The sequence below is a fragment of the Anoplophora glabripennis genome, unplaced genomic scaffold (genome assembly GCF_000390285.2).
Source record: "Anoplophora glabripennis isolate ALB-LARVAE unplaced genomic scaffold, Agla_2.0 scaffold519, whole genome shotgun sequence".
Taxonomy (NCBI): Eukaryota; Metazoa; Arthropoda; class Insecta; order Coleoptera; family Cerambycidae; genus Anoplophora; species Anoplophora glabripennis.
Window position 1 is genome coordinate 59,044 of NW_019416627.1, and position 12,409 is coordinate 71,452.

The following is a 12,409-nucleotide window of genomic DNA, read 5'->3' on the forward strand; positions in this document are numbered from 1 at the left end:
TCTATAAATCTTATCTCTCTTCAACTTCTCTTTTCATCTCTTAACAAACATTAAAACCCACGATCTGTATATTTTCATACATAATTTGAAGTGTCAGTTTTTAAACAGATTTTACAGTACATTTTGCAACTTTTTCCCAAGTATACCATTTTTTATTGTCTTATCGTTTCGGAATGTAATACTTTCTAGTTAAAATAACAACTCTAGGTAGGTGCATGTATCAATATAAACAATTAATTTTGTTAAAAACTAATTTATTCCAAAGTGAAAGCAGGTTATACATTGTGAGTAACTGAACCTCGTTGTTTCCTACTCTCATTCGTCTCAAAGGCTATCTGCCGATTCTTCTCATTCGGCACTGCCTGTGTTAGGAAAGCTCCCACCAGCAAGATCGCCGCTTGACTGCCCAAAGCCCACAGAGGTCCAAAATGTTGATTTAGCTTGCCCAAAACCAGCGTAAGGACAACTCCCAAGGCTTGCGTCATTGCGTTCAGCAATCCCGTTGTTGTGCTCTCGTCAGATGGAAATGTCAGCTCAACAGCAAACTCGAATCCTACCGGCATGTAAGCGTTCGTGAAAAATCTGTCGAGAAAATGTAAAATTTAATTATGTTTACACATTTTTTTATAAAATACGTTTATATCCAACTGCCTGTCACTTGGCAATAGCTTTGCTTTCACAATTGTTTAAAAAAATCAGCAAGATCAAGTAAAACAATGAAAATGAAAAGGACAAAGTAGAGTAATTGTAGGAATAAAGAGAAATATGTAACAGAGATAGCTGATGAATAAACCGAAGCATGGAAACTCATCTACAACCCAACAAGAGATCAAACCTTCTTACGACATGACTAGCTACGTTATATTATTTATGTTATTCCTCATGGAGGAATAGGTAAAAGATAAATCCCAAAATTGATGACAAGGAACCCTAGATATAGGCAAGCCACGAAATTCTTCTTCAAGAAGTAATTGACAACAGAACGTGGAGAAAACGACTAGTATAGGTACTAAATGGATATTACAGGCTCGAGTAACATCACCTAACGGAATATAGGTAAGTTCTACCAGAGAGGAAAATTAGCTTACGACCCACACATTGAGCAAGTGTGAAAACCTAACAAGAGTGTGGCTATCTACTGTTCAGAAAAGAAAACGAAAAACTGGTAACTGCCATAGCTAAGAACTCTAATTAGAAAGATAAAAGTAGATGAGAATATCTAAGATCGTGGAAAGATATTATCTACTTCATACTTCTACAAACTGCTATAAGTAATACTAAAGAATAGGTCAATAATTACGATAAGAGATACTGAAATAATTCGCCCAAGTACTAACCTGGGAACACTCATCAAAAATAGAAGACAGAGCAACGGTTTTCCTTACAAGACAATGTGGCTGGACATCTGGACAATCACGATAACAATAAGCATTGGATACAAATACAAGTTCTCTATTATCAACCAAAATTGAATCGAGAGGCACACAACTCATGAGATTGTAATGATCAGGGTATTGGAATGGGATGGAGATTCAAAATGAGAGGCTCAAAACAGTAAATTGCAAGGCTAGAGGCATTTCAAACTCAAAAATAACTACTACTATAATCTCAATATATGAAAAAATTGTTACACATGTACCTTTTTGCCACTGATGAGTCAGAGTCATCTTATTTAGATGTGAAAGCTGTCAGAATGGTAAGTGGGAACTACTAACAGTATATTTTTTCTTACCCTACAGTTCCTGCAGTGACATAGGCCAGGATCTTGCTTTTCAGTTTCAATGCCACCATAAACGCAGCCACACTAACTGCAGACATATAATAAATAAAGAGGGTGGTTTCTCTGAAAAGCGGCAAAAAGTATTCGAACAAATTTCGTATTAAACGTATCCTTACTTGTATTTGTGGGTTTTGTCCAAGTATATCCCAAACAGGATAGAACCGATCATCCCACAGACGACCATGAGAAGGCCCATTCTTCCTGCATCTTCTTCGCATTTCTAAAATAAATATACGTTTTATTATGTCTTACTATACAGGGTGTTAAAAAAGAGAGTGTAAAATATTTCAGGAGGTAATAGTATGAACCAAAATAAGCAGAAAAGTCTTAATAAACATGGGTCCGCCAAGTAACGGTTGCGGAGATATGGACCACTATTCGTTTTTCAAACATTTTATTTTATTAGGAATAAACCGACAAAGGAAGCTTTTAACAAACAAAAAACAAAGTTACAGAAGATGTTCAAAGTGCCCTCCGTCCATTTCCAAGCAGGCACGACATCTTCGTCTCAACGATATTCGAACTCTTTCGAAAACACCCTCCTTGGTTTGGATTTCTTGACACTTTTGATTAATCCGTAGCTGCAGCTCTTCCAGTCTATTTACAGGAGTAAATGTCTTCAAATATCCCCAAACAAAGAAATCTAGAGGGTTCAGATCAGGCTATCTTGGAGGCCATAAAACAGGTCCGGCCCTTCCTACCCATCTATGTGGAAAAGTTTGGTGTAAATGCTCTCTAACGGCCATGGAAAAATGAACTGGAGCACCATCATGCTGGAACCACATTTGTTACCTCTGATTCAAAGGAATGTCTTCCAAAAACTCATACAGTGTGTTCTGCAGAAAGTTGAGGTAAGCAGCGCCTGTTAATCGGTTTGGTAAAACAACAGGACTAGAAACCTGTCACCTACAATACCCATCCAAATGATTAATGAAAAACGTGCCTGATGTCCAGATTCTATTAGAGCATGAGGATTTTCGTCGGCTCAAATATGCGTATTGTGAAAATTAAACACTCCATTTCTTGTGAACCCGGCCTCATCAGTAAAAAGAATGTTTGCAAGAAAACGAGGGTCTTCAGCATCATGACGTAGAAACCAGCGGCAAAACACCAAACGTGCTTGATGATCATTTATAGGATTTAAGGCCTGTACTCGTTGAACATGGTATGGATAAAGCAGTTGCTTGTGAAGGATTCTCCAAACAAGAGGACCACTAATTCCTACCTCGGCTGATATTCTCCGCACACTCGTACCTGGATTCTGCTCTACCAATGCTAGAATTTCTTCTTCTGCTCTAGGAGTGGATACCGACCTTGGTCTTCCGGATAAATGGCACTGTTTGCTCAAGGAACCGGTATCATGCAATCTTTGGTGAATTCTTCCAAACATGCGTTGTGAAGGAATCTGGCGATTTGGATAAGCGTCAACATAAAAACGTCGCGCTTCGGTGGCGTTTCCATTAGCACGACCATACATGAAATGCATGTCTGTTAATTCTGCGTTAGAGTAACCGGCCATAGCGAAAGAAAACTTGTGCACTGAGAACAACTGTCAAATACGTACTGTTTATTTCACTAAACAACAACCAACTATTATAAGAAAATACACAACGTTTTTCCAAATAAAAAACATAAAACATTCCATATCTCCGCAACCGTTACTTTGCGGACCCATGTTTATTGAGACTTTTCTACTTATTTTGGTTCATACTATTACCTCCTTAAATATTTTACACTCTTTTTTTAACACCCTGTATTTCTTTATCAGAACATGGTTAGTTGGTCTAAGTTCACTATAATAAGAAGTTGATAATATTTTAACACAATTCAAAACCTTCCACATTATACATTGACAGAAAAATCATTATTTTGAAGTAATTGTATTGATTATTTTCTTTGTCACTATGACTATTTGAGCTTAGCAATCGACATTAATTTTACCGGGAAGTATTGTAGAATGAACTGATTTAAGAAAGTTCCAACGGCTGCAAAAACTCCTATATTAATTCCGTATGCCACCATATGGGTAATAAACCCATACTTCTTCAAGAGCTTTAAAAATAAATTCAAAAATTCATTGAACGTAGGCGGTTGTTTTTTTCGTTCCTCCGCTTGTGGGACACTTGGAGGCAGAGGAGGACGTCGAGGAAAATCTAAAACAACATTATTACACATTCGTCTATGTTTCATAAAGAACACAGAAAAAGTTGTTTCTCTTACAAAATATAATAGCTGTGGCAACAGGAATCATGTAGAGAGTCAAGCTCCAACATAACTGCCTTAAGTTGGAAGCTATCAGTGATAATTCTTCATGGTTCTTTACTATAGATGTTGGAAATACGAATCCTAAGGCAAATCCCAGCTGAGTTCCAAAGACGGCTATGGAACATGTCGTTGAGGCCTAAAATTATAATAATAATTGTAGTAATAACGATGTGATTGTTGGAAGGAGTTTTTACCTCGCTTGGTTTGAACCACACCGCAGCGATTTTTGCTGGCAAACACAATATGAAAACTTGTGCAGCCGATCCAATAGCTTGTCCTATCAGAACCACATAGAATAAGTCTGTCCCTATTGAGAAAACTTTCACAGCAGCTGCTAGAGCTGTACCTAGACCTCCTACAAGAGCAGCTACCCGCAGTCCCTAAAATATTTGAACTTTTAAAACTTCTAACTCTAATTTTTATATCTATTGATAACACAGCCACACAGAAAAAAAAAGTTGGGTATACTTTTTATGCGACATATATTTTTCGTAGTAATTTGGCCTCCTGAACACGAATCTGGGGTCAGAATTGGCCCATCACGTCACAATTTTTTCCTAACCTCAAAAAATAGTGAAAATCGATGAAAATTTACTGGGAAAATTTGGAAAAAACTTTATTTCCACATCAAATAGTACATTTTTATGTAAAAGACTCTGCTGAATTCAAATCCACTGTCACAATTGAGCTAGAACGTGTGGTTTTTTTTCTAACCTCAAAAAACCGAGCAGGAATCGCTATTTTCAAATTCTGAGCGGATTTTGACCAGATTTTGTATAAAGGGGTTTTTTGGGTCGCTGATTACGAATATGAATTCACATTGTAAAAATTCAAGATGGCTGATCCAATATGGCGGGTGTACTTTTTTGAAATCCACCGATTTCAGTAAAATTTGGCATCATAAGGATTGCTGGTTGATCTCACCTTCATTAATCACACATCTGGAGCCAGATTTTCATAAATCAAGGTAAAAGATTCCACTCCGTCTAAAAATGTGACTTCGCTTAAAAAAATGACTTAAGGACTCTACACATGTAATGATGTGTAGTGTGATGTGCTTGTTTCCATGGGACAAGACAAAAAAGTTTCTACTTTATTCTTTCATTTATTTAGTCGTGCATGGGCTTATGGTTTTCCAATCAGATTTTTTTAACTACTATGCAGTTTTCCTATGGCATTTAGATGCTTTTATTTCTTAATAATTTTAAAGTTCAAGGAAAAGGACACATTACTGCCACACAGCACATCACTGCATCTGCTTATGCCTTCAATCTAAAAATGTGACTTTGCCGAAAAAATGCCGCCTACTCGGCCTAAAATTATGACTCTGCCTACAAATTTTACCTTGATTTATGAAAATCTGGCTCCAGATGTGTGATTAATGAAGGTGAGATCAACCAGCAATCCTTATGATGCCAAATTTTACTGAAATCGGTGGATTTCAAAAAAGTACACCCGCCATATTGGATCAGCCATCTTGAATTTTTACAATGTGAATTCATATTCGTAATCAGCGACCCAAAAAACCCCTTTATACAAAATCTGGTCAAAATCCGCTCAGAATTTGAAAATAGCGATTCCTGCTCGGTTTTTTGAGGTTAGAAAAAAAACCACACGTTCTAGCTCAATTCTGACAGTGGATTTGAATTCAGCAGAGTCTTTTACATAAAAATGTACTATTTGATGTGGAAATAAATTTTTTTCCAAATTTTCCCAGTAAATTTTCATCAATTTTCACTATTTTTCACAAGTTTTTTGAGGTTAGGAAAAAATTATGACGTGATGAGCCAATTCTGACCCCAGATTCGTGTTCAGGAGACCAAATTACTACAAAAAATATATGTCGCATAAAAAGTATACCCAACTTTTTTTTTTCTGTGTGGCTGTGAATTATTGCTTCTGGCTTCTAGATCTCCTCTAGTTTCCATGAGACTCAATTTTTCATAAACTTAATCGGTCTCTCACCAAGACCATCAAACAGATGTGTACCTTTCGAGCATGAATGAGACATTACTGTCAAATTCAGCATATTCCACTTTAACTTGTAACCTCAACGGGATACTGATTTCCTCAAGCATCTTAAGTACAGTAATAAATATAACTTTTTATACAACTGCCTTGCAAAAGGGGGTTTTGCGCACGGAAAACACGCTCTGAAAACGGTATTTTGCACACGCCGTGTGCTAAACATTTTGCACACGGTTATGTCATCTTCGCACAAGCGTCTCCAGATTGTGATTTTTGTTTGATGTTGTCACCCAAATTATGCAATGTTTCAAGTTGGCTGAGTTTCATAGCAACCGTCACGGCTTCTTTATTTTGTTGATTAGATACTTCAAAAATTGTTGAATTCCCGAAGTTTGGGCAGAGAACACTATACCAACGAGAAGCGACAGCAAGGCTTTCTGCGTTAACAGTTTTCGTATGCGCATGCGCGAATTGGGTTGTGTTGTTGTCAGTTGTCAGTTGTCAGTAGCTGTCAGAGCCGCCAAATATAAATAGAAGAAACGAGTAGGTACTTAATTAGTAAATAGTTTTTTGGCGGTGGACAGTTGTGTTGTATAATGTTAATTGATAGTGGATTTATTTCTATTGTATTTCGTTTCCATTTAGAATCAACTTGAAATCTGCAAAATGTATGGTTATTATTGTGCTTTTAGCGATTGTTTGTCCAAAACTGGTGAAGGAGATTACGTAAGGATTAGAAAGGTAATTATTATAATTATTATTATTTTAAGAACCTACCTGTAAACTGTAAATAAAATTTTGATTTTTAAAATAATGTGGTATGTTTTCTTGTAATATGGTATTGCATAAGAATATCTTTAGCAGAATTTTTATTTTTGTTTGCAGTGTGGATAGAAACTTGCAATAGATTCGATTTATTGTCTAAGATTGTGGATGTATATAGGCTTATAGGAACACCATTTCGAAACCAAATATGTTGGTAAAGGAAATATAAGAATAATCTTATTGCCAAACGGAATATCTATACAGTTTCCTCAACTTAGAAATGGGCAAGAAGAGCTAAATGCCAAAATTGTGGAAGATTGTCCCAAAGAAGTTATTGCATTGGCAGGTACCTATTTTTAAAGAACTATTTCAAATATTGCAAAAAAATGTTATATCTGTTTAATAAAAATATTAGTTGTAAAACATCTTGTTTTATTTTTTTATATATATTATACCTAATTTGTCTACATTTTACCAGAGTTATCCTTGTATTATATGAACAATGTTTGATACTGATGCAGTTCGTTCAGTGTACATCTATTCAAAAGTGTAACTTCTCTCAGTGTAAACGATTGTGTTTCCGTCAAATCGGTCGACTCTAGCGTGACCACAAAACATCAAAGGAGCCGCCAATTAGGTCGCTTCTCGTTGGTATAGTGTTCTCTGGTTTGGGAGTGAAAATGTGTGATTCTGTAGAGATTTTACAGAACAGATTTTACAAGCGAAATATGTTCGAAACTGCTGCCCACAAAATCCAGAAGCAGGTATGAAGCTGAGTTAAGCCGATTTATGGACTAGCGATTAGCCAAAAATGTCCAAACTTTCTCAGAAAACGCAGTAATGGTGTATTTTGAAGAGCTATCTAAGAAATATAAATCTTCGACGTTGTGGACGATTTTTTCGATGCTCAAGTCAACGTTAAGTGCCAATCACAACATAGATCTTGGAAGCTATAAAAAGTTGCAAGCGCTAATCAAACGAAAATCCGAAAACTACGTCCCATCCCAAAGAAGTCCCAAATCCTCACAGAAGATGATTTTTGCCGGTTTTTGACGAAAGCATCAGACGACAAATATTTACTTATCAAGGCGGTGGTGGCAGTTGGTCTATCTGGGGCATATCGAAGGGAGGAATTATGTTATCTCAAAATAGAAGACACCAAAGATTTCATCAGTGCTATGCTGATTAAACTGAAGAATACAAAAACAAAGGTACCAAGGTGTTTTACAATTACAGGAAACCTTTACACTATCTTAAAAAAGTACTGTGCTCTTCGTCCTCCTAATCTGAACACAGGCAGGTTTTTTTTAAACTATCAAAACGGAAAATGTTCAGGCCAAAACGTTGGCATCAACAAAATTGGAAACATGACTAGGGAAATCGCCAAGTTTTTGATGCTAGAGAATCCAGAAAGTTACACGGGACATTGTTTTCGGCGTTCATCGGCCACAATTTTAATCAATTCTGGCTCAAATCTGCTTGCCCTCAAACGCCATGGAGTATGGAAATCCAGTACAGTTGCCGAAGGCTACGTTGATGACTGTTTGAGAAATAAAATGGAAGTTTCGAAAAGGATAGAGTCTTCAGTGTCTTCTGCTGCCACAGAACCAGAACAACGATCGTCTACTGGAGTACAACAAGAAAACAACGACCGCACGCTGAAAAACTGCACTAGAAACACTACACCAAAAATATTCTCTATTACCGAAAACAAGGTGCACAATAATACTGCTTTTCCCAGCGTAACCTTGAAGGAATGTTCAAATGTTACCATAAATATTTAATATTAGTTTCTTTTGTTAATGCGTTAGCAATTTTCTTAATAAAAACGAGTTAAATTAAAAATTGTATTTAATTTATTTTGTTAATGCGTTGGCAATTTTAGTAATAAAAACGATTTAAATTAAAATTCGATTTTTGTGGTCTCTGTTTGCAGTCGTATAAAAAGTATCGTAAAAAACTCGTTTGAAAACCTCTTTGCACACTCCCTCGACTTGTGGACCTCGCCTTCGGCTCGGTCCACCAATATGTCTCGCTCGTGTGCAAAGAGTCGTTTTCAAATCTTGTTGTTTAATATACTATTAATAATTCATATTCTGTCTACCACATTGAAATGAAATTCCAGTCCGTTACCAGTAACAGTCTCCAATATCTATGCGAAAAATTGTTGAAATAAATTTACGAGTAACAATTTTGTTTAGCTTTTTTTATAATTTGTTATACTGTGCCTAACACCATTACAGTCCGTGAAATGAAAGATTGAAAATTAAAGTTTATTTGAATTTTCAACTAGTTTATTCAACTCTGTTACAACATATCGTGTCAAATAAAGACTAATATTTTGAGTACATTAACTAATGAAATATATCTGTAAGCACCTGGTTAATTAAACTTAAATCGGTACGTATAGTACTGACCTTAACACTAACTATAATCTTAATGAACCATTGAAACACATTACCTTTTTGTCTATCACGTAAGACACAGGAACCACAATAATTGGATAAATGGCCATATAAATGATAGAGGTCCAGTCTACCGCTAGGGAACTGACGTTATAATACCTTTTAACGATGCTAGTTATAATAGAATACTCCATCCACTGGAAGGAATTAGCGGCCGAATACAAAATAAAAATTACCAGAATCACCCATCTTCTCTTGTACGCCTTAACTGGTACAGACTGCTTTTCTATCAGATCATTGCTTTCTGCTGGTACCATTTTCACAGTTCCCATGTCTAAGCAACAAATTTCTTGTTTATAACCACCACTAAGTTTTTAAGCTGATCCTCACTGAATTAACGTAAAATTCACCACTGATTCATTACATTGCAGCTATGTTTACAGAAAATCAAGATAATATAAGAACAATGGGCACAGGCATTAAATTGTTGTTAGAAAGACCACAGTAATCACGGCACAAGATATAAATAACTAAGACGCGTGCTGGTGAACTTATATAGTAGGAGTTAATGTATTTATATTATTTAATTAACAAATTATTTCATACAAGTGATAATTTTGTTATTTACAATTTTATTTGCCTATAATTTTAATAACTTTTCTATAATACCAAAAGTGTATATTAAACAGATTAAAAATATATACCTATGTCGCAGGCTAATTGCAAATTCAGTCTTTTTAGAAAATGCCTAGTCGTTGTATAAATGACTATGCAAATTGTAATATGAATATAATTTTTTCACAATTTGACTGAAAGTTGTAGGCGTTTTACAAGACGCCGAATACTTGTCTTATTGCAAAATGACCGCAAAATATTTTTACATTGCATCTAGAATAAACTGAACATATTTAAGCGTATTATAATGAGACTGCTCTCCAGCTTGGCGAATTGTAAGGCAGACGCGAATTATTAATTTTCTAGTTTCTAGGTTACTTTTCCATTTCATGTTATGAGTTTGTTCCGTGGTATGACATTATGTAGACAAACGCTAAATTAACAGTGTTTGTTTTGCTATTTCCACTTTAAAGCCTAATGTTTTAAAATGTTAGAAGACTCAGCTTGTTCAAATAAATAACCATACATATTATAAACTTTGTAGTTTTTATAGCTTAACATTCATATTGTTAAAAAAAATGTAAAAATTAGCATTTATTATTTTTTCATGACATATAGAATTAAAAAATACTTTTTATTTGTACACAATATTGTATGAATTAGCAATAATATAAATTGATGCTTCATGAAATTTCTAATTGATTTTCAAGCACAGGTATAATGAATCTTCTTTCTTTCTGATAAAAAAATGGATTACAAAAAAGATACTCGAAATTAATATGACTGCTTATTAACATGATATATACCTAACCGTTCCAAAAACTAAAGCTGCTAGGTATATCTTTATAGTTTACTAATGTAACTAAAATTACCTGTTATAGAATTAGTTAATAATAATCTAGTAAAAAATAAATTTTATTTCTTATAGTATGAACGAAAATTGTCGTTTGAAACGGTAAAAGTATATGAATAATTTAGAAATCTTGCAAATTCTCAATAAATTTAATTTATGACGGATTGGGATTTACATATTATTTATATTTATACAAGGTGGTCCAGTTTCCGATGCCGATACTTCAGGGACCGATAGAGATTCAAAAAATAATATGAGTTTGATATAAAAACTATATTCGAAAAATGCTTCGTTGAGGATATACAAGGTGTATAAGATTGGTTTCAAAAAATCAAATTTATTCATTGTTGTCAAACGGCTAAATATATTTCAATGAAATTTTGTAGACGTTAACTACCATCGAGAGAGGACGATTTGCAATGAAAAACATTATTTTTAGTTTTGCCAGTGGCGTCCCGTACTAGCGCGTTACTGAAAATTTCTAAACAAGAAATTGATACGCCACTGCTTTTTTATAAAATAAAAATTAGTTGTGGATTCTTCGTTCAATTTGAAAGAAAAAAGCTCTCTTTCGATTTTTCTGTACGACTCAGCGTTTTCGAGTCAAAAAATAAAAAAAACAACAACAGCAACAACAAAATAAAGTATAAATGTATGTTAAAGCTTGCTTGAAATGTAATACATTTTTGATATCGTGTAACTAATGGATTTATTGCAGCAGCTACTTCATTTGAATTTCGCCGCATATCATTGCAGGCTTGCTGAATCCTCAAAACTTAATCATCTCTTGTTAACAGTGGAATAGCGTAAACTTTGTCTTTTACATTTCTCCAAATGTAAAATTTTAGTGGATTAAGATCCGGTGACCTGGGTGGCCAGGCCACTGGTCCAATACCATTAACCACGTCATGATTCATGTCAATCCTCAATCAATTAGTATTTGGTCATTCTCTTACAGCTATTCCAAAATGCGGGGGGGGGGGCTCCATCCAGTTATATCCTTCTATATAACTTTCATGTCTTAAGTTAACGGGTATATCCTGGATATACCCGTACTGCAGGTTATTAGTAAGAAATAGTTCTGAGTTTAACCTTGGGAGTAGAAAATGTGGATCACAAAGATTATTATCCGAAACTTCCAACCAAAGATTTACAGAAAATTATTTTGAAATTATCGTGGCCAAATTTCTCGAGGATTTTCGTGCACCCAAACGTGGATATGGTGGCAATTCGTTATTCCACTCTACTGAATGAGGATTCATCCGTCCACAGAATTTTGTGCAAAAAGTCAGGATTTTCTTCCGTCGAATTTAAAAGCCACTGGCAAGACCTCATTCACATTTCAGCGTCCCCAAGATATAAATCCTGAACGGACTGTAGGTGATATGCATGCCTGTGTTCATGTCCGCAATATTTGAGACTTAGATATTTGTAGTTGCTGCCCTGCCCTGCGAGAACTGAGCCTCGGATTGTCATCAAAAGTACGAAAAATACTATTCCGATTGTTATTGCCACATTTCTGTTATGTCCATTATTAACACGCATGCCAAAGTTACGAAACTTTTGATGTGTTCCAATGAAGACACGGCCATCTGGAATTCTTCTATTTGGATAACGTCTTCGATATTCACGAACTGCCGCTTCCGCATTTCCATCACAAAATCCGCAACAAAAATGAATATCTGCGTATTCTTCGTTACTAAAAAGCATTTTTCAAGATAACAGTAATAGTAACTATAACAATAACAATAATTACAA

The 12,409-nt window shown here is 35.1% G+C and overlaps 1 protein-coding gene across 1 annotated transcript; it reads right to left on the minus strand.

Moving 5' to 3' along the window:
• Window positions 1–249: 249 nt before the first annotated feature.
• LOC108911317 (uncharacterized MFS-type transporter C09D4.1-like) lies at window positions 250–9,581 on the minus strand. The gene is made up of 7 exons (XM_018716222.1): window positions 9,240–9,581; window positions 4,240–4,425; window positions 4,001–4,181; window positions 3,722–3,933; window positions 1,897–2,000; window positions 1,733–1,843; window positions 250–582 (listed from the first exon to the last, which is right to left on the minus strand). Exons 1-7 carry the CDS (start codon window positions 9,513–9,515, stop codon window positions 276–278), a joined length of 1,377 nt encoding a protein of 458 aa, XP_018571738.1. The 5' UTR covers window positions 9,516–9,581; the 3' UTR covers window positions 250–275.
• Window positions 9,582–12,409: the final 2,828 nt, after the last annotated feature.

Coding starts and splice junctions, on each gene's coding strand:
- LOC108911317 (XM_018716222.1), bottom strand. CDS start 9,515: ATGGGAACTGTGAAAATGGTACCAGCAGAAAGCAATGATCTGATAGAA. Junction 4,182..4,239: donor TGTGGTTCAAACCAAGCGAG/GTAAAAACTCCT, acceptor TTATAATTTTAG/GCCTCAACGACATGTTCCAT. Junction 2,001..3,721: donor TCATTCTACAATACTTCCCG/GTAAAATTAATG, acceptor TATTTATTTTAG/AAATGCGAAGAAGATGCAGG.